General features: G+C 27.0%; 5 protein-coding genes across 5 annotated transcripts; 3 read left to right on the top strand and 2 right to left on the bottom strand.

The window, feature by feature from the left end:
• The first annotated feature begins 4,151 nt into the window (after positions 1-4,151).
• On the top strand, positions 4,152-4,931 carry LOC111036390 (meiosis-specific with OB domain-containing protein-like). The gene is made up of 3 exons (XM_022318404.1): positions 4,152-4,269; positions 4,661-4,789; positions 4,858-4,931. The coding sequence occupies exons 1-3, from the start codon at positions 4,152-4,154 to the stop codon at positions 4,929-4,931; spliced, it is 321 nt and encodes a 106-aa protein (XP_022174096.1).
• Positions 4,932-4,989: 58 nt separating this feature from the next.
• On the top strand, positions 4,990-6,416 carry LOC111036391 (protein hold'em-like). Its single transcript, XM_022318405.1, has 4 exons — positions 4,990-5,202; positions 5,263-5,416; positions 5,889-6,214; positions 6,405-6,416. Exons 1-4 carry the CDS (start codon positions 5,047-5,049, stop codon positions 6,414-6,416), a joined length of 648 nt encoding a protein of 215 aa, XP_022174097.1. The 5' UTR covers positions 4,990-5,046.
• LOC111036397 (protein hold'em-like) lies at positions 6,299-7,297 on the top strand. Its single transcript, XM_022318413.1, has 2 exons — positions 6,299-6,813; positions 7,029-7,297. The coding sequence occupies exons 1-2, from the start codon at positions 6,631-6,633 to the stop codon at positions 7,215-7,217; spliced, it is 372 nt and encodes a 123-aa protein (XP_022174105.1). The 5' UTR covers positions 6,299-6,630; the 3' UTR covers positions 7,218-7,297.
• A 599-nt stretch (positions 7,298-7,896) lies between these two features.
• LOC111036401 (probable dimethyladenosine transferase) lies at positions 7,897-13,420 on the bottom strand. Its single transcript, XM_022318418.1, has 7 exons — positions 13,223-13,420; positions 11,565-11,751; positions 10,838-11,005; positions 10,515-10,650; positions 10,220-10,441; positions 8,178-8,284; positions 7,897-8,031 (listed from the first exon to the last, which is right to left on the bottom strand). Exons 1-7 carry the CDS (start codon positions 13,269-13,271, stop codon positions 7,989-7,991), a joined length of 912 nt encoding a protein of 303 aa, XP_022174110.1. The 5' UTR covers positions 13,272-13,420; the 3' UTR covers positions 7,897-7,988.
• A 2,204-nt stretch (positions 13,421-15,624) lies between these two features.
• Positions 15,625-17,822, bottom strand: LOC111036402. Its single transcript, XM_022318419.1, has one exon. It carries the CDS (start codon positions 17,480-17,482, stop codon positions 15,695-15,697), a length of 1,788 nt encoding a protein of 595 aa, XP_022174111.1. The 5' UTR covers positions 17,483-17,822; the 3' UTR covers positions 15,625-15,694.
• Between the last annotated feature and the right edge of the window lie 9,201 nt (positions 17,823-27,023).

A 27,023-nucleotide genomic window follows, 5' to 3' on the forward strand; every position in this document is an offset into this window, starting at 1 on the left:
TGTGACTTTGTTTTAAATGTTCAATCCTTAGCTTTAAAAATTGAACATTTTTACATAGCTAAACATTTTTTTTATATTAATTTTCAAACTAATAATCACATAATTTAAGCATTGGTAATATGTTGAGAGAGGTGTGGGGAGCAACCCCCCCCACGGATATGTGAGCGATTCATAATTGTAGTACTCCCAATATTTGAACTATATATATATATATATAGTTGCGCCACTAGAGTGTTTATATTGTTCATACTATTAGGTATATAAACTTTATTCTTCCATCACAGTGTCAAATTTTGTTTTCGTATTCAATTTAATAAAACTGGTACAGACCTAGTGCAACACTCGTGGAAAATAGAATTACTGGGTGTACCCATAAATCTTCAAATCAAAAACGGTACCTAGCTATATGAACCACGGCTATTGTAAGGTTCGTCTACCATCGGCAGCCCGTACATAAGATATTCGTTCCCACCGCCCAAGCTTTTTTTGTGTACCTATTAACTCATTTATTATTAGTTATTACTTGTAAGGTACTATTAATATTATTATACTGCAAAACGTAATACAAAAGCTGTTTGTATGCCATTGCAGTATATTGTATTTAATCTTATTTTAGATTCTTATATCTAAGATTTAAAAATTTAATACATGATTCCCTACAAGTTTGCCTATCTTTATCAAAAAAGAAAAAGCCTCGATGTTCTTAATTACATTTTATGAGCGTTTGAAGTTGAAATTTTTACAACACGGATATTCACTTGATTTTTCTTGTAGCGATTTTTTTATTTTGTTGTAATTCAAAAACGAATTTCTGTAGACACTTGAAATTTACACCAAATGTTTATTTCATCAATTCATATACTTGATACAATTTTCAAAATATTTTGACTCGTTTTAAGCTGTTAATGGACATTTTCAATTTTCATTTTTTTTTCATTTGTATTTCTATAAATGTCAATAAAATTGTATTTGTTGTGTAAAAAAACATGAAAATTTAATACAAGCCTCTTGATAACTTATTACAATAGCAGGTGAAAAATATTAAAAATACATTAGCACGATTTGTTTTGATAAGCATTTAAAGTTCAAGTTTTGACAATATTTATGAAAATGGAAAATTGAAAATGATTTTGTAGTTAAAAATGTATATAATTTTCAATTTTTAAAGCTAAGGATTAAAAACTTAAAACAAGGTTCCACTTAGCAGTTTTTTCCGTAACTAAAAAATCTAAAAAATATATAAATACAGTTTTTTTTACAGACATTTAAAGCTCAAATTTGGATAAAATTGCATATTAATAACACAAAAGAACAACGTGTATCAAAAAACAGCCCAATATAGGTATATTTAATATTTTTTCAGAATCACTGAAAAAGAGAGCAACATTTTCCGAGTAACATAATAGTTTTCATAATATTACATTATTAGATATATAACATTCTGCACATATCAGGCAACTGTGCAGAATATCAACGAACAAAATTTCCTATTCCTATTATGAAATTCTGATAAAATGAGTTTTAAAATTTTACAGCTGTGACAAAATGCTTTTAAGTATTCTAGTATTTTAATATATTTAAATTCAATATAATTCATAACTACTTATACTTAAATATTTTGTATGTTCTGTGTATTGTTGATTTTTACGATTTTTCAATTTTTAATTGAATTATGAGCATTTTCAAATATTTATTCTTAACATACACATAACTCACTTTAAAATTAAAATATCGTAAAAAACCAATGAGAGAACACAGATAATGTTCATACCTGAAAGTTTGAAAATAGATCAATATTCACTCTAATATCATAACATTCATAACTGACAACACACTATTGAAACTAGTGAACAAAAATTTGTCATGTCGTAATTACAATTAAGACAGAGACAACACATTCGAGTGTGACACCGAGACGTCCTCTTAACAATGTTTTAAAAAATGCTCAAAATTTCACAAATGCATCAAAGTCTAAAAGAAACATTTTAAACACTATTACGGTTATATGGTTCGCAAAATCAACTCTGAAGGATATAAAAAATGATGAGACGCTTAGCAAAGTTATGTGTGCAATGCAATAAGTGCCAATTTAATAACAATATTTAATAGTTCATTTTTGCCTTTGAACGTCGAATGCACGCCATAGGTTACATATAACAGTATGTATTCAATTGACCAGTTTTAGCTCACTCAACATAACATTCGACAATACACAATTAAGACGTTGATTTCTCTCGCATATTTCTACCTGTATAATTCTATAACGGTAGATTTACATAAAACGACAATTAATCTAAAACTCAAAAAAAAATTTTCATGTACCTATAGGTAGCTAGAAATTACCTACGTACCTAAGTAATAAATTATTATAATTTAATTCCACTGACCTTGTGTGTGTTTATTTGTCTTAGCACCCATGTGCATTATTAGTCACTTTAACTTAAACCTTGTTCTATAGGTACCTACTACCTAGCCTGATAATTATTTTTTACTACTTACAGTTAAAAATTGATTGCTGATCAGGTAAAAAATATTATAAACGCGTAAAATGTATGATAATATCCAATATTTAGTCATGCTATGAAGATAGTAGGTAGGTACCTAAATACGTGTAGTGCCTAATTCATGATTTAAATGTACCTACACCTTGTGGCTTGTACATTGTACATAGAACCACGGAGGCACAGAAAAACATAACGTCTCCTTATCATAGACCTTTAAGGTCTATGCTCCTTATAGTATTTAAAGATTTACTTGGATAAACTCTGTGTAGAGTCCGGTCATCTATTGGTTATTTAGGTAGATACCTCGATGATGAGTCCGGTATCCGGTTCGCTACCATTTGCCCGCACATACTATTATACCACAGTTGCGTCTGAGTGGTTTTTAAAATTAATAGCAAAATCTGTTGTTTTTTTTCCAGTCGAATCGTGAATAGATAATTAACGTTTGACGTTTAAAGTTTAAAGTTCGAATTCATTCAACTTTTCGGCCTTACCTAGTGCATGCCGCGATATGCGATTTATGTACCTATCGATTTATATTGTATATTATGACATAAATATGATTATACCGATGTGCAGTGTGAGACTGTGAACAGTGAAGGCCAGATCCTGGCTCCAAAACAACAGTATGTAATTATATGTCGTATACCAATATCATTGATTGTATTATATATTTTGATTGTACTTCTAATTAGATTATAAGTAAGTAGTAAGTACCTAAATCCTAATCAATGGGTTGCCAAAAAAGGTTTATATTGTTTTTCGTTGACACCGGTCCATACCTATCTGAATATTAGGTACCTAGTTGGTATATTAACAGTAAACACAAAAAATTGTGTAGCTATTTGGGCTGCAAAGTACAGATTGAAAATTATAATAGAAAAATTAAAATACTAACCTATTAGAAAGACGCAGATCAGTCTTCGAAGTTGATTAAAATCCTAATCCCCCAGTTTTATATGCATTTATATTTTGTATAATACTACCTATTAATAATACGTATTATAATTTGTAAAACTGAATTCCTAGGTACTTTTAAATTAATTTATTGGCTAGACAAAAAAAAAAGAATGTAGACATTTTTTGGCTTCATTAAAGCACTAGAAACTAAAAAGTTAATACATTTTCCAAAATAATAAGTTTCAATGATTATATTTTAATTATCATACAATATAAGAAAATAAGTATCAATAAGTATGTAAAACCATTGAGTTTGGGTAAAAGTATATAATTGTACAGTGATTCACCAAGCATGCTCATTGCTCGCCACCCTTTTTCCTTGAATATGTCTTTAACTATATTTAAAAATATGCTAAAAATCTAAATTATTGAAATTCATTATAAAAGGGGAACATAAGGGTAGGTATTTCTAATGAATCACACTGTAATTAAATCAATATTTGATTGCAGCCAATATTTATAAAATAAGTCAATTTAAACCTACTACATTACAAGTGGTATTATCACATAATTTTCTTAAATATTCTATTCCCTTTCTATAATTTATAAGCTTTAATCCAAATTTATATTTAATTATTTTCTACATATATAATATGACGTTATCTATTCATAATTATATTATATAATATTATGCTGTTTAGGTGTATTATAGGTACTTATAGAATTACTAATTACTAATTTTAAAAAATGAATACCGGAGTAATGAAACTCAAGCTTAATTCAATTTTCCCAGGAACAACAAATATTTTGGTAGTTGGCATTATTATTGCTAAACAATATCCTAAAGTAATAGTATCAAAACAAGGTAAAGTAATAATATTTTGGAGTAAACTATTATCTGTTAACATTAAACAACAAATACAAATATAGACTTTATGTTAAATTTTAATAAAATATAATCTATGCATATTATATTTATATAAATATATATATAATTATTAATTTATTTAATTTCAAGTTTCAAATCATATTTGAATATATACTAATATACTTATCCAAGACTTAACCAATACGCATAGTGGAACAATTTTTTTTGATTCAAAATAATGAAATATTAGTTTTACAATTTATTATTGAAACTATTAACAATAATTTTATATAAAAATTGATTATAAATACCTTTGTGGTATTAATTATTATACAATATAAAAAAACTAAAAATATGAATACTTACCTAATTATATATTTTTTAACAGATAATAAAGAAAAATCTGTATTTTCGTTTACTATACGTGACTCTCCAGATGATGTGGTTAATATAAGTGTTTGGGGTTCTAATGATTATACTAGACGTTTATATAATGATTTTAAAATCGGAGATGTTGGTAAATATATAATAATATGCAATAGATCATTTCTGTAAGTTTTTGAAATGATTTATTTATGCTTATAGTTGATTTAATTAATTCAAATGTTACTTATAACATGGATATCAAAGATAAATATATGCCGAAAAGTTCAAGGTAAATGTAATATACTTAATGACTTAAATGTTTACTTATGTTGCATACCTACCCATCTAATTTCATGTTATTCAATATCTAGTTCATTTTATTTGACATTAAATGAAATTTCATCTCAAATGTTGCTCCATGATATTCATGATTCTATGAAGTATAAATATCTTCTCAGAATTCCCACTTGTCCACGACACATGTATATTAACATTGAAGATATCCATTCTAGTGGAAAAGAGATGAGTGGGAAATTTTGTTGTTTGTTGGTTGCAGTAAGATGTGTAAGTTATCAACTTCTTAAAAATGCAAAAGTGTTATTTAACTCCTAATTTATTATTAAGGTTAAGTCTACAAAATTAATAAAAACCAAAATTGGCAAGGAAGCTTTCTTAAAAGAAATTATTGTCATGGACAAAACATACCCAACACTTTTAATAAGAATTTGGGATAAGGAACTATCAGAAAGAGCTGCACAATGGATACCGAAAAAAACAAGTAAGTACATAATTAAATATAAAATTATACAGTTAAATGAGGAACAATTTTCTTTTTATTTAATAGAAGAATTTAAGGATTTTTTTGAATAGCATTGAAGTATCTTTAACAATAAGATGAATTCAAATATATTAACTATTTTTACTAACAAGTATATTTTTTGAATTTGATCTAGTGGAAAACTTTCAAATAGGTTTTAAATATATAAAAGCATCGTTTCATTGAAATATATATATATAGATAATTTTTATTAAATTGTCTACTGACCATAATAGTATAATACCATATACTACAGTTCAATGGTATAATTTGTTTTATTCACTTTAAAAATTAAGTTTTTAAGTTCCGTGTTAAATTAATATTACCTTCCACAACTCACAAGTCCCATTAAGGTGTATCAATTAACTAAATATGCATTAAGTTTAAATTTAAAAGAAAAACATAATTGATTGGTTATATTTTTGTATTTTAGTCTTGGCTTTCTCAAATTTATACTTGGAATGGAATATTTTTAAAAGAAGCATGACAGCTGTTGTTTCCAATAAAACCATTATTACCGAGGATCCAATTACAAATGAAGCTAACGATTTAAAAAATTACGCAAATACACACTTGACTGGCCTATCTACTATTTTAAACATTAACATTCCCAATTGTAATTTATACTTATTAACTTATATTTATGATTATAGTTATAAAACTACTAAGTGTAATAATAGTTTTGAAGGAAAATTTGAATGGCTGTACATTGTGGATACTATTGTTGATTTCTTATACAATTTCCTACATAATATACAGGCATATAGTTTTTGTTTTTTAGGTATAAATAAATTAAAATTGGATTGTATTACTCTATAATAGATATTTATTACACCGTATAAGACATTTTGTTTTATTTATCTAACACCCAAAATTTAAAAATGTTATACTTAGGTTTGAGTATTTATTCTAACCAACTAATAGTGTAAATAATTGTTTATGTTTTCAGTGTTATCTATAACAGACATTATGACTTGTAAACGAGTTTTAGTCAGGTCTAATGAAATTAATAGACAGTTTACAGCTTTATTATATGCCATTGTGAGCAAATTTAATATTGATGGATTATCTCCATTGGTTCTAACTAAGTGGCAAGTAATTTTATTGCTCTACATTTTAATTGTAACAAACAATTCTTAAACATATGAAACACTTTATGCAGTAATCTATGTGGTATGAATGTGAACAGTACATACTTAATGTGTCTTAATCCAGAATGTACTTCTAATTTTGAAATGGAAATTGGATCACATGAATTAGAAACTATATTAAATATACGATTATCAATAACAGATTCAACGGGCACTCTAGAAAACTGTATATTGCATCATCAAGTAGCCACAAAAATATTAAACGAGGTAAGTAATATTGGAAAAAAGAAATAAGTTTGGTATTGACGCTCGTAAAATAAAAATTAAGAAAAAATAATGAAACGCTTTATTTAATATCTAACAGTATCTTTAAACATTTATTGATATTTCATTTAACATTAATTAAATAGTTTAAAAATTAAAATATATAAAACTTATCAATCATAGTTAGTAATTGTTAATTACATAATATTTTTTATCAGGTTAATTATTTTCAAAATATGAGCTTGAATCAAAGAACAGAATTAAAATGGAAGTATTTATTCACTAACTGTATGGTCAAATTAGTGGTGACAGAAGCCCATCCTTATGAAAAGTTAACAATTTTAGTAGTAGATATAGAAAATGAAGGGCCAATATCTAAATTTATATCGCGTATACCAATATATTAAACTTAATATACAATTTAAAACAAATCTCAAAAATTCAAATGTATTCTTGTATTTAAAAAGTATGACTTCATGATTTGTAATTAAATATTTTAAATGTAAAAAATTAATTTCACAAAGCACTATGCATGTGTAAATACTAAAATTAAGTAGATAAAGTTTAATCAACATTATAATTTATAACTATACATGGAGTTGCTTATTGCTTAATGAAAGTATATCTAAACCGTACCATCTTATTTTTAATTTTCTTAAAATATACAAGCGTACGATCACCAGATAATTTAGCAAAAGAGTGGTGATGTCTGTCTTTAAGCACAATAAAAGCGTTAATATTTTTTTTATATATACAATATACATATATATTAAAAATTAGCAACATTTGTTAGTTTACAATACTGAATACAAGCCTATAATTTATAGTATGTCAATATAAGTTTTTGGATTATATACGATTACTGATCACAGAACCAAGTCTGGGAGAAATAACTGATAAACAACAGCTGGAAAGCCTTAAATAGCCATCAAATTGTTTGGTAAAGACTATAAAAAATATATTATATTTTTATATAGACAAAACTAAAAAAGAGTTAATAATATTAAAGTTAAACAAGAAGTTAAACTTAATTTTTATTATTTGTAAGTCCTACTAAAATTGTAAGTAAAATAACTTAAAAAAAACTGATTGTATACTTGAACATATTTCTTTATTTTTCAAATCCAAGTTGTAACAGTTTAAAAAATTAAAAATTACATTTTCTGATTTTTTTATGATCATTGAAAATGAATTCCTTCTTTATTAAAGGCAAGTAGTAGTCTGAAACAAAAAAACAAAAAAAATCAAGCAGATATTACACATAAAAAATGTTCAATCGATTGATAGCTTTCAAATATGAAATTATTTTACTGGCCGAAAACAATATCCGTTCATGAAATTTTAAATGCATATAATGGTTTACTTACTCAATAAATTCATCAATGTCCATTTTTCTTGCTCTTTTGTCGCAAAAATCACTTTTATTTAAAACTTCGTCCAATTTTTGTTTGATGTCAAAGTCATCTCCTATTTCCTAATTTTAAAATAAATAATTAATGGATTTATAAAAAAACATAGCAATATAATACATTTTATTTTGAACTAAACATATTATTAATGGACTTAAAAAAAAAAAATTTACAAAAACCAAATCATAAGTTGAAAATAATATCGGTCACTTCATTTATTTAGTAGACGTTTAAAAATGGTACATAATATCATGGGTTCTATGTGCTGGCCTGCATGACAATACACCCATCTCCTTAAAATTTCTTCATTATTTTATTTATACAACACAAGCTTATATATTTTCCAACATTTGAGACCAACACCTTATTGAAATAATAAATATTAAAAGTAGAAATCATTTATTTCATCCATAAATTAAATATTTGTTTGTTATTTAATAATATTTTACAAATGGACACGAATACATGTAGTGCATGGTATATGAAATGATGGATTTATTAACTTAAGGGGATTCGATACCATCATTTTTTGTTTTTGCCAAACATACTAATTGATCTAATGAAGCGATAATAAATCTGAAAACCGATTTGAATTTTTCGTTAAGTCTACTTAAAATCAACTTTCCCACATTTTTGATATTATCCCCCAAATTCCTAAAAATGTCGTATTAAAAAAGAGCATTTAAAAATTTTTGTATTTCAATTTTTGGAGAAGTTAAAATCAAAAAATCATAAATGTGGGAAAGTCAATTTCAAGTAGACTTGACGACAAATTAAAATCTGTTTTTAGAATTCTTATCGCTTCATTAGATCAATTGATATATTTGGCAAAAAATACGTCTAAATTACTATGTCACGAGTGTGTTGGACAAAAACAGAAAATGACGGTAGCGAATCCCCTTAAAGAACATAAAAACACTAAAATCAAGTTTGCTTAGATTTAAAGTCCATACACTGTGTGTATTAATCTTAGATATATGGTGTGGATCTCATACTTCAACTCTAATTATTCAATGTTTTAAAATATGTGCGTGACAGAATTGAAATCTAAATAACGGTGTATGTATATTGGCTATACTCTGTTCAAGTTAAGAAATACTTTCATGCTGAAATGTGAGCAGGGGTGTGGTAATACTACACAACAGGTGTACAGATAATTGTCAGCGGGGAGTAGTCCGACTACCGTTGACGGAAACGGGTCACTATCGTTGAACAGAGTATAGATTAATACAACAATTTTAATACCTAACTAAAGTTAACATTTTTTTATTTTACTTAAATGTAATCTGATGTGTATTTGTGAACATGACGCTGGTGTGATTTTGATATACTTTGTAATTTGTTCTTAGTGTTTAGAACTATTAGAGTGAATTTCGTAAAATGTTGTTTATACTGACTCAACAGCAGTTAACAGTATATATATATATTGAACAATATCACATTATTGTCAAAGACACAAAAAACATAAACACCCATGAGATTAGAAAAAAAATTAATAGTAACCTAAGTTATTGAAACATTGTGTAAATCTAGCAAATTAGACATGTAAAATATAGGCTGTACACTCTCTGCTCTATGACATCACGTAGCTATTTATCAACCTTCATTATCTAGTCGAATAACCATTTTTAACCTCAGATTATACAAAACGTTTTTCATTTTATTGACTACAAAACATGGAATACAATTTTATAAATTAGTGTTATGTCCTTAATTATTTTAATAGATTGTTGGAACCAAATTATAGGAAAATATCTTAGTTTTTGAAAAAATAAAAACAGATTTCATTTGAAGTAGCACAAGTTAATATATAAATAAATGCATGAAGACACCAAATAAATGAATGTATTGTGATGGACTAGTGACCTGCAGATAGAACCCGGGACATAGCGCATCATTTTTAAACGACACTTAAGATAAAAATTAATTCAAAATAGATTTCTGAAAATTCCTCATTGAATAGTCCTTAAACAAAACATAAAAATTGTTTCTCAACTAACTTGATTTGTTAAAGAACAATAAACTCTATAATTTTTCTCTAGTGTTACTGCAACAGCATTTTGTTTAAAAATTGCACCTAACGTTTTATTTTTCCGAGAGAATGCAATTCTTGTTAAGCCATCCCATTCTTTGAAGTTAATTGGAGGTGGTGGATTACGAGGTTCTATACGCACCACGTTAGACTCTACTTTTGGAGGAGGTCTAAAATTATTTTTTCCAACCTAAAACATTTGAAGAAATGAACATTTTAGTAACAAATAAATATTTAAAAACTAAAATAAATCTATAACTTACTTTCATTATAAGATCAACTCTAGCCAATAGCTGTGTGTTGATTGATAAACGACAGTAAAGTTTGTCTCCAGGCTTGGCCACTAGACGATATGCAAATTCTCGTTGGAACATAAGTACAGCACACCGGAAAAAAGGCCTGTGCAAAAATTTAAAGTTATGAAATGTTTTAATTAAAAGTACTTAAGTACCAATCAATATACTACAATGTTATATCCTTCTTTTTACATAAGGTAAATAATATCAATAATACTTATTTAAGTACTATTTAAATAAATTAACTTTTTTGTGTAAAGTTCATAAAACAATATTTTATAATATTTTACCTGTGTAGAAGTAGCTTGAAAACCAACGGAGATGATATTTGATATGGAATATTAGCTACACAAACATTGAAAAATGGTAGTTCAGATTTAAGGACGTCTCCAACTCTTATTTGCAATTTATTTTGGTAAGGGGTATTCATAACACGCTTTTTCAACTCAGCCACTAACCTATAAATACAATAAATTATAACCAATTTCCAAGTTCCATTTAAAATATATTGATTCATTTTGATTTTCGATATAACTTTAATTAGAAAAAACATTAATACCTTAATAAATTTGATTATTTAAGAAGACATGGTACCCGCTACGTCTCTGTCTTTTTTACATTGACAATTTTTGTTCAGTAGTATCAATAGTGTGCTGTTAGTTTTAATATTTAAGTGAAGTTACCTATTTTAAAAATTTCAGGTAAGAACATTTTTTGTGTTCACTCATTCGTTTTACGATATTTTAACTTTTTAGTGAATTATGAGATTTTACAAATATTAATGCTTTGCATACTCATAGCTCACTCAATAATTAAAATATCTTAAAAAACCAATGGGATAGTACAAAAAATGTTCTTACCTAATAGGTCGATTCACTCTAGTTTCAAAACTAACATCACACTGTTGAAACTAGACAACAAAAATTGTCTATGTCATGAGTGTAAGACGGAGACAACACATGCTGGTGCAACGCCCTCTAACATCTGAATCAAAGATATTATTTCAAGTAAATTTACCTGACATCAATTTCACAAGCTACCACTGTTTTAACACGTTCCAATAACTTAACCGTTAAGTTTCCAGTTCCAGGGCCAATTTCAAGTACAGTATCTGTAGGTAATAAAGCTGACTTTTCCACCATGCCTTGAATAATGAGTGGATTTTTCAATATATGTTGTCCAAAATCTTTTTTGAACATTATACCTAAAAATAAAAATAACATTAATATTGTGCAGAGAAGTAGCTCACTAGATGCAAAATACTTTTAGTGTCAATATAAGCTAATATATATTTTATTGATACATTAGTTTAATTTTTTAAGTTATATCCAAGTAGAGCTTTGGAATAAAAGTTAATGTATTTTTGTTTATTGTAGTGCACTACCTTTTTTTACTAATTCATCACTGGTCAATTTTAAAATGTTAGTTGTAATTTTCAGCATTAAATGTAATTGTTTTACGATACACTCAAAATATTAATATAAGTATTTACGATACAATAAACAATTCATGCATTATACATAGCAAAAATCAATCCAAATTGGTCAGACTAATCTACTAATCAGAAAAAAAATTGTGGAATATCTACATAATACACACTAACTACATATTAAAGTAAACAGTAATAAGTAATAACTATTAACTATTAACTAATAGTACTAACTAGTATTTTAAAGTAAAAGTAAATAATTATAATATATTGTCTATTGCTTAAACAAAGTTATCTAAAAAGATTACTTTACTATCTTGTGTCATAGTTTTGTTGATTTGATCAAATAAATCGATATTTTTTTCAAATTCTATTTATTAGACTTAGACATAATATTTATTTTTTCTTATAATATTTGGTTTGGAAATAGGAATACTGAAAAGTCGTAAGCATGAGTTGCTGAATATACCCATTATTATGTATCACTGATAACAAAATTAATAATAATATCATTAGTGATCAAAATAAATGTATTAGATGCATATTATTATAGTTCTTTCGTAAATGTACTCACGTTGGCACTAGTAAGTACTAAAGTGCAACAGACGACAGTTTCTCAGAATATGTACTTAATATTTTCTATATTAGGTAAAATCTTAGACATTAATTTAACAGAGAAGATATTTCTATACTTATTATTTATTTGAAAAATCCAGATTGCAAACTAACCCCCCCTCCTAGTGTCATTGGTATTGTGTATTTTATTAATATGAAATCCAGTATTCTTACGCTTTTTGCCACAGTTTAAAACCAAAACATATTGAACTACATGCCTAATTCTCATAAACAGTACTTAATGAATAACAAAAATTAAAAACACACGTGCTAGCGTTAACAATTTTAGGATAGTTTATCTCTAAGAATTAGCAGCTCTCAGAGCTTATCATGAGTGACCACTTATTCACTCCAGACCTATGTGACAAAAAACCATAACATAATGAAAATCAATAGTAAAAATTCATTATCAACTGAAACAATGAATTATTCACTGAACTTTTCTAGTCAATAAAAAGAGCCTAAAGTTGGGTAAATGTCATCGAGACTAAAAGTACTATTATAGTAACAGTTGTGAATAATCGGAAAACTTTACTTAGGTAGGTTCAAATGAATTACAAAATACCATTTTGAAACAAAAAAGAGGCAGGATAATGGAGTAAAAATGTCTTTACATATTTTAAAATATTACCTTGTTTGCCATAGTCACTAGGACCTTTTTCCTTTTTCACTTTGGGCATATTGAACAGATAATGCTATTTTGTTTATATTAATATACTTCAACTTTAAGTATTCAAAAACATTAGGTACCTAGCCGTAAAAAAAAATAATACATGAACATTAAACACTTCTAACAATTCACATGTGCTGTTGTTCAGCACTAATGATAAGACTTTTAATCAAGTCGTCGCCTTATCATTATTGTTACCAGTCATGAAGGTAAGTATGCCTGGTTTCTGGTATTCTGGATCATATGAAATTTACGTCTTGTTGCTTTCGGAAAATTGATAAGTGATAACATGTCAATTGATTTTTCGATAAGTACGTACTAAAAGTATTTTTATTTGATTTTTATGCAAGTAAAATTAAATAAATTAGTACTATTTAGTGGGTACTTACTACCTACACATATTTATCTCGTATTTACTTATGTCTTAGTCAAGTATGGACCTTTCCACATGGGGCATTAGGCGGTATTTAAAGTTGAAACGCAATGATGTATTGTATTTAAAAAATTGTATGTAGAGCATTTTGTTTTAAATATCTATGTTATGTTTTTATTTTATTGAATAATATTTGCACTAATTCAGTTACGTTCACAGCCAGATAGGAAAAGTATCAGCCCATTGAGTCTTTAACCATAAGGTTATCATAAGGTACATCCCATTTTTCAATAAAACATAATATTTATTATTTTTTATCATTCATATTTCATTATTCAGAATTTGAGATATTTAAATATTTTTGGCCATATTTTACTAAGCCAGCCCAAATTTTAACTTGGTAACTCACTTGGTCTGGTTGTGTGTAGTAATAACTTATGTTTATAATACCTATTGCCTATTGGCCATATACTGTAAATCACCAGTTAGTAAGGTGTTGGCTGACAGAGTTATAGGATTTCTAACGTTTGATAACAGTTAGCATTAGAACTACTGTGTGGCTTTATAAATACATTCAATTATATTTTCTACTTATGTTTATAGTCATTCTTCATTATCAACCTTCAGTAAAATCATTTTGTGATTCCACAAAATGCAAACTTACTCTTAATATGTTTGATTGGAAAATTAGTTTTTTTTCAGTGACATTTTTGATAACTGATGTCTTAAATATTGTTAAAAACTGATATTATGACAGTTTTATAACTAATTATTAGCTATGAATTTTACCATTTATGATTTACATTGCATAATATACCTTCATTAAATATTAACATTTTAATTGACTATTTGTATTTTCTATTATATAAAGATCAATCATCAAATAAATTGGCTAACTCCTATGAATATATATTTTTTTTAAAATGTTAATGTATGTATGAAAATTAAATCAAACAAAATATTATCTTTACAGCTTAAACCACCCTTAAATAATCTCTGTCCACAATTTGATGCAACATTATCATTTCATAGTTATTGTAATATTTAGATTACAAGAGTTTTATAATTAATGATTCAGCCCGCATTGTCTGTCAATATTTTTAAGTTACTTTAATACTTATCTTGCATACATTTTTATCTTAAACTATTCTGTTTACGCACCACTAAAAATAAAGAAAAGTTTATAACATTTTTATTAAATGCTTCTAATTTTTTTGTCTATTGAACCTAATAAGTTTGTTATAGACACGTTTTTCAATCACAGTTTAAAAATTTAAAAATGATTAAAAGCATGCAGCCAGTATATTTTATTATTTTAATAACTTACTTAAATATCATATGCTACGATAATCTTCAATAAGTTTTTAAATTAGATATTTCTTCTTGCTATAAATAAATTTAAATGGAAAAGGAAATTTAAATAAAAAACAAGTCAAAGTACACATTCTGTTAATTTTATTAACACTTAAAAAATTCAGTTGCGGCAAAATTGTAAAATTCTTAAAAAATTAGTAAATAAATAAATAAATAACTCAAAACAAATATTTTCAAAATAAGTTGCATAATATTATGAACACGTTAATACCAAAAAAAAAAAATAATAATATTTATGTATAATCAGATCAAAAAGCGATTCATTGACTATATATTAAAACATAAACCATTCTAAAAATGTAAATAAAATCCAACATTCAATAAATTAAGTTAAAATTTTAAATTAAAAAGTAGTGCTATTAACAATCAAGCAATATATTATATAAATACATAATAATAACATTTTCTCTCAATAAATAAGTATTTTACTCTCAATAAATAAGCATTTTTTCTCAATAAATAAGCATTTTTCTCTCAATAGACAAAGATTTTTTTTTTATCAATCAACAATAATTTTTTTCTACTAATAATAAATAAGTTGTTCCACACTTTTTTTGTATTTTGTATTTTCTTATTTTTTTGTATTTTTCTTATTATATTATTTTTTTTTTTTTTTTTAATATAATACAATTGTAAAAGTTCCCAATCAAATAATTTATGCACAATTTAATACAAAATAAAAATTATCAAAAATCAAATAGTATACCTTTAGGTTCTTCAATAGACCCAGTACATAGACTTCTTGACAAGAAGCTATTTAAACGAGTAATAGGTCCTCCATTACCTTCAGGTGTAACCAATATGATTTTTTTTAAAAAGTGTGAATTAATATGTTGTAATAATTTAATGAACTGACTTCCATATCCTTGATGCATTGCAAAACCAACAATTTTTAGAAATTCAACTAATATAGTGGCTGTGATGTCTGCAACTGGGTTTTGATTTAATGTTCCGGCCACAAAAATCCATGCATGACTTAGACCAATTACAGGTTGGTCACATTTCGATGAGGTAACTATTAGAGATGCATAAAGTCGAATAATGCCTGTCATCCGCTGTAGATACTTGGCATCAGATTCAACATTTCCTAAAGAATCAAACTTGTAACCAAATGATTCATGGTCTAGCTGCTCACAATGTAAATGTTTTGCTATAGGGTAATAAAATGGAACTAGCAAAGGACATTTTTGTTTCATTTCGGCAAAAAGAATTTTACCGAATTGCTGATGAACATTCCAAAGCTTAGTTACAATTGTTGCAATTTCATAAGCAGCTTGAGTCTTTACACATATTACTTCCTCTGCATAGTTTACTATTTTTGTAGCTAAAGTTGCCATACAAAATGCCAATGCTTCTTTATTCTCACCAATCATAACTCGTGTGTTTGCGACACAGACAAGTTTTCCGCTCAACAATGCGTTTAGCTTATTATATTTATCAGTTAAATGTGTGACATTTGTAGTTGATATAGTATTAACTAGTGTGTTAATTACTTTAATTACATTTTGTCTAAATACTTTTGTGTTTGGATCATTTACAAATGGTAATTCTCTTACATTAGTTAAGTTGTTAATTAATACTTTATTATTTTTCACTAAAGCAACATATTGTCGTCTGACATTTTTTACCAAGTGATCAACAGGCTTATTAACAGAAAATATATGCAACATATTCTTTTTTTTATCCATTTCTATTTCTGCTTGAATTGGCATAACTACATTATTTTTATATAATGTTAGGTCCTTTAACAAGCTTTTTGCGGCAATTAATGGGGCTTCTTCGACAACTTTAATATTCTTTAAGACATCTAATCTTGACTCCATTGAATGATAATCCTCGATTTGTTTGCCAATTTTTAATACTAATTTTTGATTGTTGAAGTAACTGTTCAAAATATTTCCAATTAAAACCGCTTTTGTCAAGACGGCTTTAAAGCAAATTTCTCTACTACGTTGTTGGTGATCAATGTTTATTGCCTGTTCATCTGTGATGTGTGTGCGTTTTTTAATTTGATCGAAAATCATTTTGTAATTTTCTTTTTTAACCAAAATTTCATCACGTTGAAATTTTGATTTGAACGAAATGTCAAATTTTCTATTTCGTGTCATTTCATCTTTTTTCTGTTGCCACAACTCCATTTTTTCTCTCATTGTTTGTTGAATAGTCATCTTACGCATAAAATCCAAACGCATACATGAAACGGATCGCATCTCATTCAGCCATGTATTTTCAGTTTTTTCCCTTCTAACAAAAGTTGAAGGCGAATAATGACTGACTGGTTCTATGACGTTTTCCCTTAAATAATGGCTGTTGACTGCTACAAACTGTTCTCTTATTGATTTCAAACGACTTCTGAACAGCGATATTGTACTAGTTTTGTTATTGTAATTAAAATTATGGCAGACATTTTTTTGAATATGAACAGCGTGATTGTCCATGTTAAAATTAAAGAATGGTGATGCATTTGGAGCCATTGCAGCATAGGTAACGAATGTGTACGGATTAAAAAAAAAAAAAATTTACTCAATAGTGGTGTATAGTACTCACGTGGTTTTTTGACGTAAAATCCAAACGTAAAATTTTGAACATACAATATTATTAAAACGCACACCGTTCACACTCCTGGCGTGTTTGGTATTAACTGAAAACATTAATCTAAAGTACCTAACTATACACGCCACACTGTAACGAGCTATGTACATTATCTGTCTCGTACCCCCATAAATTACACTTTTATAAAACCCGTTGTACCTTGTGTAGCTGTATGCCTGTATGACTATATTATATCTGCTTTAATTGAACAACGATAAACATTATTACGATAGTGAAATACCTACCAATTTCCCAATGATAATACAAAAATGTAACTTTATTAATATCGACCGACGATCGTGAGTCGCGATTAATACTACTACAAGACGTCTTCAAAGTGTGCGTTATTCGTGAATGACTAAAATGAAAAAAATACATTTTTAAAAGTTCTTTGCTTGGCAAATATACGCTTTTGCGGCTTTGGTTACAGCCATTGCCGAACGAATTATACAAATTAATAATTATTTTTATAATATATAGTATAAGAGTATCTGTAGGATCGATAATAATATTATAATGCATTTTTTGTTGTAGATAAACGGTATTCCTACCTACCATATTTACCCGAGTCCAGATGCAAACGTCATTATTTCGTAAAAAAACATAATCATATTTTAATATTTTATAGTTCTCATGCGACAGTGCGGTAGACGGTAGTGTATATACGTCATATTGTGTTTAATGGTGTGATTCCTAAAGCTGCCCACACACTATATTATACTATTTTGTATTTTTGTTTGTTCGTGAACAATGTTCGCCTCGGTTTAATTCGAAGTTAAAATTATGTATACAGATAGTGTGTGGAGTTTAAAGTGAAAATTTTAAAGAGAAAAAAATCCGGATTATAATGTTACTTACAATCATATGAAAATGATTGAACAATTAATATTTTTTAAACAACAATAATTACCACATTATTAGTATGCAATTACAAATAATATGCCCTTAAAACTTATAGTATAAATGTACTTTGAATATTTAATATCATTTATCAGTAATTTAAGTATTAAGTATAATACATTAATACTAATCATTAAAACAATTAATATATATTTTATTATAAATAATGTTCAAACAATTACATTTAACAATCATTTTTTGTTTTATACAACTATATTATTAACATTTACAATTAAATCCCCGAAATAAAATATTATGTTTCCTATAACATTTTCCTGATTTTTTTTTTATTCAAAAGCCACAATATTAGGAAACAGTTGGTTAGGTAACTACATTCATCAACTATTGTTTTTTATATTTGTTTAATTATTGTTATTATTTGTACCTATTATTCGATTATTCGAAATATTTGGGTAATATTGCATATTTTTAGCTGCGACTATACCTACATAATGTACGTTCAAACTATTGTTTGATAATTATTTTTGTTTTCTATTTTATACGATCTTTTAAATAATATTGTGTCTATAAACTATAAAGTGAAACTTGTAAAAATGTCTCCTAATAATTATATCAAATATTAGATAAAATATATTATAGGAAACGTTATATCTGATTTCGGGAATTTAATTTTTGCAGAATTATTCATAGTATAAAACAAATTTTACAAATTATTATAAAAAATTTTTGTTCTATCATTTTCATATGGTTGTGACTTGTGAGTATTATTGTAGTCTTCAGATTTTTTTTCCTATGGTCGGGATTTTTATTCCGATTACCGTTTAAAGTATAGATACCTGCACCATACACACAAACGGAATAAAAACTGATAAATTGTACCATGTTTATTGGTGTTCAAAATAAGTATAAGTAAGAAAAAATGCGTGTTCGAACTCTACGGTAATAATACATAATATTTAAATATTATTCATTGACATATTATAATTATGGCTAACTATTAAAAAAAGTTCATTACATTTAATTAATAATAAAAAAAGCGAGTACTAAGCAGATGTCGCTCATCTGTACGCAGTAGGTTACAAGTGGGTCATTGTAATGAATGGTGTTAAATTTGAATAATATTCTGATATAAAATCATTGTAAACGAAAAACGATTCTGAGCGAAGACGGTCTGTACCTACAAATAATATTTTTTAATTACAACAAAATAGCTTAAATCCTTATTCTTGGTTATTTAATATGTTATTTCGTCCAAATATAAACATAAAACAACTTTAAAAAAAAACTGTGCTTATACATTTTTTTTATTTTTTGGTACAGAAGAACCTACTTACGTGGAACCTTATATAAATATTCAATCCTTAGCAATAAAATTTGAACTCTTTATACATTTTTAACTATAAAATAATTTAAATTTTATAAAAATTTGAATTTTAAATTACTATGTATTTTAAATCTACTGAGAATAATGATTTTACAATGATTTGGTTTTTTAATTAATTTTTTTTGTGTCTGTCATCATGGTTTCTTGCAGTAAAAGTGCTTCGACTTTCTTCAACAACAACTTTTTTGGTAGGAAAGTGAATCTAGTTGGTGCATTCGGGAGGTAAGATTCAAAATTCCCAATAGTTTTCAAAAGCAACAGGAAAAACACACAAAAAAATAAGGGAAACACGAGCATTTTTACGTAAAACCATTTTTCTAAAAAAATCAATATTTGTTTTTAGCGTAACCTTTTACAAAAATGACCACAGGTACCTACATGAAATTTTTATCACTAAATATTTGTGTAAGTATTAGCTGTACACCATACAATTTTTAAAATATTTTGATTTGTGTTAAACTATTAAGGCATATGACATTTTCGATTATTATTTATTTTTTTTAAACCCAAGTAGATAAAAAAATGTTCGCTTCTTCAAAAAAATTGAAAATGTAATACAAGGTTTATGGTTTTTAATGGAAATCAAAAAAAAAGTTCACAATAATTTTTTATGAGCATTTAAACATAAAATTTTGACAAAATTTGTAAAAATCATGAAAATAAGCAAATTATATTTAGTTAGAAATTCATAAATAAATGTTCTACTTATATCTAAGATTTGAAAATTTAATACAAGATTCCTTACAGGTTTGTCTACCTTTATAAATAAAAAAAATATAAAAAATAATTATAATAATCTAATTATGTTATGCCTATTAATAACTTAACACTATTCAAAATATTTCGAAAATTGTTTATGTATAGCAAATGGTAATATATGCATTCAGTAAAAGTTTCATGTATCTACGCCGTATCGATTCTACGGTAATTTGTTTTAAAGTACACCAAGAATCTAAGTCTATATTGTCAAAAAAAAATTTTGCTTGAAAATGCCCGTGTTTTCTGAATTGTTGTTTGTTTTGCCTGCGCTTTTGAAAACTTTAGGGAATTTTAATTTTGACCTTCCAAATGCACCAACCAGATTCAATTTCCTAGTTGAAGAACGAATCATTATTTCGACTACTTATTGTGTACACGGCCAAAAATAACAACACCCACACCATGGTAAAATAAAATCAATACATTTCATGACTCATGACTAGGGTTCGGGACTTGTTGCATTTGCATATTGTTTAATAATGACTGCAGAATAGTCTAAGTAAGTTATATAAAATTGTTTTAAGCCATAATGGACTGACATACAAAAATTGTAATTGCATATTTTTGCATATTTCACCGTTTTCTGAGCAAAACCTATACTTCACAAATTTTGGCAATTTATATGTTATTCATACCATATTTACCCAATGTTCGTGTTATGTTAAGTCAATTTATTTTAAAGGTTAACACTAATATTTTTTTACTTTCATGTTTCGGTCAATATGCGTTATCATAGAACTAATCAGGGCAGGCCAACTACGGAAATACCTAATTGTTCCTGCATCTACTATCGGTTATCGTTAATAGTGTTATTAAATTACGAATTAAAAAACATTGTCTACATTTAAATGAATAATTCAAATTTTTAATTGGGATTAAAAAAATATTCTGTAACATATTTTTTAGTATATTTCGGTTATTTTAAGTGCATATGTGCATGCAAATTTCCTATACAATTTGTGTGCAATAAGTTCCGAACCCTACGTCATGACTTTAATCACTCCCGGCCCTTCCCCTGGAATCTAAAAAAAAAAGAATTTAATTTTAAAGCTAGGCAGTAGATTGTATCTATCATCCACTCATAATATGAATACTATAAATACATTGCGTAACAAGCACTAATAGCAGTATGTAGGAAAAAAGTTTAAATACCAATACAATTTTAAATCTAACAACATTTCAAGGAAATGGAAATGGGGTAAACAATTTTCGCTCCATGGAACTTATAAAATTAATGAAAATATTATTTATGATATTTTTAAAATACGTTGGGAATTGTATCTAGTTTCATAAGATATATATATATAGTAGCTATACGTTCATTATACATAAATATGTACAGACGAGCAGACTTATAGTCATACAATAATTTATACATAGTTGTAAGTTTGTAACTTATAAAACATAATTTAATATTAATCTGCATTTAGTAAATAGGTAGTTGTATAGTTTTTGGGAGGTGATATAGTCTACAGAATGATAATGTTTTTTCGCTGCGTGACTAAATACGAGTAAGTTTCTGTATTTCTGTAGAATTGCAGCGGCAACAGATTCTAAGTGAAATGAAAAGTAATAAATGAATAGGTATATTGGCAATTTATACAAATAGGTAGGTATACAATTAAGTATCATAATAATAAATTAATATTATAATAATTTTGTTATTAACTTATAAGTCAATACTGACATAACACTTTATATATATATTATATATCATATTCATATATTATGATTATGAACTATGGTGCATATACTTGCAACTTCAGCGTTTTAAAAATAACTTTTAATTAAACTAAATAATTATATTATCTACATAATGGCACAAAGTTTCCAATCTATATATGTGGTTCACTACAATATAACTAAAAAAGTTTTTTTTCGTTTAAATATCCAATTTTGTCAAGATTAATCGAACTTCGAAGGTCTATAAATACAAATATTTATTATACTGCTGTATGAATAACTACCGATTAGCAATCTTGTATTAAATTGTCAAACCTAAGATATAAAAATTGAAAATTGTATGAAATTCAACAAGAAAATAATTTGCAATTTTTCGTGATTTTTATGTATACCTACATTCATATATTTGTCAAAATTTAAACTTCAAACGCTTAAACAAAATAAATTTAACCATATAGATATTTTAAAAATTCTTAAGTTTCTGTTTTAACATATTTTAAGGAACCTTGTATTACATTTTCAAACTTATTGACCAAGAGACAATTTGTATCAACATTTATACAAGTTTTAAAGTTTATACTAAAGTGAGTATGCGCCATGCGACTTTATTGCACGTACCTACGCCACTAGGGGGACATACATGGGCGGATAGGCCCATTGGGAAATCGGGATATTCCTGGTAGGCCCCCATCAATATTATACTCAGAAGCCCCAATCCCCCCCCCCAAAAAAAAATAAAAATAATAATAATATAAAAGTAAACTTTTATGATACTGGCTGCGGTTGTACAGAATTAATGCGTATTTGTAATATTTGTATACTCCATTAGGACCTAGGGGCCTCTGTACATACTCGTCGATACCCGACGATAAATAAATATCTATTTTGTTGTATGTACTATTGTGCTAAAATTAAATTATGTATAAAATATAAATACAAATAAATATAATCGATGTTTGAATATCAAAAATTAAAAAAAAAAAGAATGGATTAACATTTGTGAAGTAAACGTGCCAACGATAAAACTTAAAAGAAGTTAAATTTTTTTATATACAATATATAGGCGCTATGTGTATGTGGCCCTAATAAATACATCCCGGCAAAAAAAGTACCTATTCGCCCATGGGGACACACGCATGCGGCTGTAATCGGCGAGACACTTCACACCTATAGTATTTCAGTACCTATAATACTCGTATTTATTTATTTCATACGGAGTAATGAACCTATATTATATAGACGTATTACACTATTAGGTATCTTCCTACCTACGGTATACTGTTTTCATATAGTTCAGACATATAATATTTCTATAATTATAACCTAATCTGTAATCTGTACCTACATTGTAGTTACCATAATATGATAGCTTATCTAATATTTATTTTAGATTCTAAGCGGAAAGATGAATTTGATTTTACAATAATGTATGTTTTTTTCTTTGTGTTTGTCATCACATTTTGGGACAGTAAAAGTACTTCGATTTTCTTCAACAGCATCATCTTTGTAGTAGGAACATGATTCTAGTTAGAACTTAAAAAAGTACACTAGTAGCAAAAAGTAAACATTTCCCAATAGTTTTAAAAAACGGCTGGAAAAACAATCAAAAAATTAAGGAAAAGCGAATTTTTACTGAAATCCGACTTACAGAAAATGTAATACAAAATTCCTCGTAAGTTGTCATTAGTGGAGATTAAAAAAAAAGTTGAGCATAAATCCCGGTGGAAGACATAAGCGCCGAAATAAGATAAGAAACAAAAAGTCGTATCGTACAAAAGCGCCAGAAATTAAATAACAGATATTAAATTCCGGATAATGAGGTTATACGAACTACAAATGCAGCTGAATCATATCATTGACATTTAAAAGACCAATTTTATGGTTCTCATTGTTCCGTTCATATAGTAATTGATGTCTTATTAAAATTACAAAGCGAAACATATTTATTTACGAACTCTCCTCCTGTAACAATAAATTAAGGATATCTCACGATGAAATAATTGTGGAATGGAAGAAATACCAGGATGGTGAAATAAATCGTATGGAATATGTCAAAAAAATGGGATTAAAAAATCAACCAATTTATTAAATGTATTAAATATTGATATGCATGTACCAACCTATATTATAATTTACTTTCAATATATAATAATATTAATACAATATAATTTTTATAAGATATAGAAATTTTTAAATTACTACTTACTTAATACTTATATAAAATATTAATTTTGACGCAAATTATAGGTCATTTTTGTACGTCTGGCGCTTAAGTCATACAGCCGTAAATCCACAATAATTGTTTATGAGCACTTGAATTTAGAATTTCGACCAAATTCGTGGAAATTACTCAAATTATTTTGAGTTAGAAATTCATAATCATTTTTCCTATTATATCTGAGAACAAAAAACACAATACGAGATTATTTATAAGTTCGTCTAACTTTATCAAAAAAAAAAAAATGTTTAACGGAGAGTCAAATTAAACTTTTATGAGCGTTTGAAGTTGATATTTTTACAACATTTGGATATTCACTCGATTTCTCGAATAGCGATTTTCTTATTTTGTTGTAACTCAAAAACGAATGACTGTAGACACTTGAAATGTACACTTTATGTTTATTTCACCAATTTATGGACTTGATATAACATTTTCAAAATATTTTAACTCTTTTTAAGCTGTTGACGAACATTTTCAACTTTCAATTTTTTTTAGTTTTTTTTTTCTAAAATAAAATTGTATACTCGAAGTACAACGATTTTATTTTCTGCTGAACTGCTGCCGACTGTTGACGTCGTAAATACGTAAAATTTACGTGAGTACAACATTTTGGTAATTTATTTGTCTAGCTTTTAAGCCTCTAAGGACTCGTACAAAACTACAAACTATAATATGTAAAAAAATATTTAAATTAATTAATCTATGTATATAAAAATGGATTTCTATCTGTCTGTTTGTCCTTTATGCATTCCTAAACGGCTGGACCGATTGCAACGAAATTTGGTACCGAAATTTGGCCACAGAGATTTTTTAGACCTATACGAGCAGAAGATAGGTTAAATTAAAAAGTGATAGGCCCAATTATGATTCAATTGAATATTTGAATTGTCAGACTTTTCTTGATAAAACGAATAAAATTACATAATGATAAATTAAACTGAATATTGGTGTGAGCTATACTTAGTACATTTTAACCATTATCTGTCTATTAGAATAAAAAAATATACTGCTAGCATAATCACAGGAAACAAATTTAACACACAGTTTGAGACATACAAAAAGTAAGATTTTTAACGGGCTACAGAGTGCACGGGTTCAGATAGTTTAATACAAAATTAAAAAGTATTTGATAATGTTTTTGTGTTCTTAAATCAGTGAAAATGGCATAAAAGAAACAAACTTCTATTTCGTCTTTTATGAAAATATCTAACGGTCGCAGTCAATCCGATTCTAAGCAGGACATTTCCTCATGTATTACGTCTGAATTAGAAGATACGTCACGTTCATTATCATCTCCCTCCAATAACCAAGCACATTCTTCTATAATTTCCTCAATAAAAAATACAGATTTTTCAACCACTATTTCTCTCGTCGCAAGAAATCTAACAAAAAAATACTCAGTAAATGTAAGTGTTAGATTTGTTTTATTTTATTCAGTAAAATTGTTCATACTTTATTTCTGTCATAATTTTATTACAATTAAAAATTTAAGTATCAATCCTAAAATGTTTTTACAAAAACATTATCACTTATATAAGGTATTAAGATGTATTATAAACAGGTATGAATTTGTGATGGAACTATTAATATTTGTGGAGATAAAGTATTGCTAGGAGTTAGGACACCCACCAAAAAAAATCCCAAAATATGCCACTGTAATACCCTTATTTTAAAATATAATATGTTTTAAACTTTCAAGTAACATAATAATATTTTCCTCACTGTAATATTTAAAGCTTAAAGAAAAAACAAAAACTCAATAACATACCATAACTATCATGATAAACAAATCTATTTAGTCATGAACAGGACAATATTGGCCTGCCTCTAGTGCAGGTCGTGTGGATCGCATCACTCGCATTCACTCGTAGTACTATCTTTAATTGCGATCGCATACTCGTTTATGTGAAGTGTCGAGAAGCGTCAAACCATAGACATAAATACACAATATTACAATAAACAATATTTATATATTTTAATCCGTGCAACAGACAACAACTGTTGTGTAAGGTAGTATAATGAGGAAGGAAAATATCAATATTTTAAAATCCTCATAATTCCCCTTAAAAATTCAAATATCGTAAAAAAACATCACGAGAACACAGATAATGTTCGTTCATTAACTATTTAAGTTTAATAACAGGTCAATTCACTTTAATATTTAAGCTAACAAGTAACAACACAAAATTGAACTGCTAGACGTACATTTTGGTACATTAATATATTATGCGTTAGTAAGACGAAGACAACATAATAAGCGAGTGCGACCGCGACGTACTCTTAAATTTCAAATTAAGCATGGTCCGTGTGCCCGACAGGACAATTTAATGTTTGTAGGTACACACTTGTATAAATATTTATTAGTATATTATAGCTGCGTTCAAACCACGATTTAAGATTATAGATAAATTAGCTATAGGCTATAGCCGTGGTTGCAACCGAAACGCATAGTGTATAATGACTTTATCTACTCATGTCGCATGGGTCATGGAGCGATAAGCGAATCGACGGTTTT

Source organism: Myzus persicae, unplaced genomic scaffold (assembly GCF_001856785.1).
Source record: "Myzus persicae strain clone G006 unplaced genomic scaffold, MPER_G0061.0, whole genome shotgun sequence".
In the NCBI taxonomy this organism is placed as follows: domain Eukaryota; kingdom Metazoa; phylum Arthropoda; class Insecta; order Hemiptera; family Aphididae; genus Myzus; species Myzus persicae.

Coding starts and splice junctions, on each gene's coding strand:
- LOC111036390 (XM_022318404.1), top strand. CDS start 4,152: ATGAATACCGGAGTAATGAAACTCAAGCTTAATTCAATTTTCCCAGGA. Junction 4,270..4,660: donor AGTAATAGTATCAAAACAAG/GTAAAGTAATAA, acceptor ATTTTTTAACAG/ATAATAAAGAAAAATCTGTA. Junction 4,790..4,857: donor TTTTAAAATCGGAGATGTTG/GTAAATATATAA, acceptor TTATGCTTATAG/TTGATTTAATTAATTCAAAT.
- LOC111036391 (XM_022318405.1), top strand. CDS start 5,047: ATGTTGCTCCATGATATTCATGATTCTATGAAGTATAAATATCTTCTC. Junction 5,203..5,262: donor TGTTGGTTGCAGTAAGATGT/GTAAGTTATCAA, acceptor TTTATTATTAAG/GTTAAGTCTACAAAATTAAT. Junction 5,417..5,888: donor ATGGATACCGAAAAAAACAA/GTAAGTACATAA, acceptor TTTGTATTTTAG/TCTTGGCTTTCTCAAATTTA.
- LOC111036397 (XM_022318413.1), top strand. CDS start 6,631: ATGAATGTGAACAGTACATACTTAATGTGTCTTAATCCAGAATGTACT. Junction 6,814..7,028: donor CCACAAAAATATTAAACGAG/GTAAGTAATATT, acceptor ATTTTTTATCAG/GTTAATTATTTTCAAAATAT.
- LOC111036401 (XM_022318418.1), bottom strand. CDS start 13,271: ATGCCCAAAGTGAAAAAGGAAAAAGGTCCTAGTGACTATGGCAAACAA. Junction 11,006..11,564: donor GCTTGTGAAATTGATGTCAG/GTAAATTTACTT, acceptor TTGTATTTATAG/GTTAGTGGCTGAGTTGAAAA. Junction 8,285..10,219: donor ATTGTTCTTTAACAAATCAA/GTTAGTTGAGAA, acceptor TTTTAAAATTAG/GAAATAGGAGATGACTTTGA.
- LOC111036402 (XM_022318419.1), bottom strand. CDS start 17,482: ATGGCTCCAAATGCATCACCATTCTTTAATTTTAACATGGACAATCAC.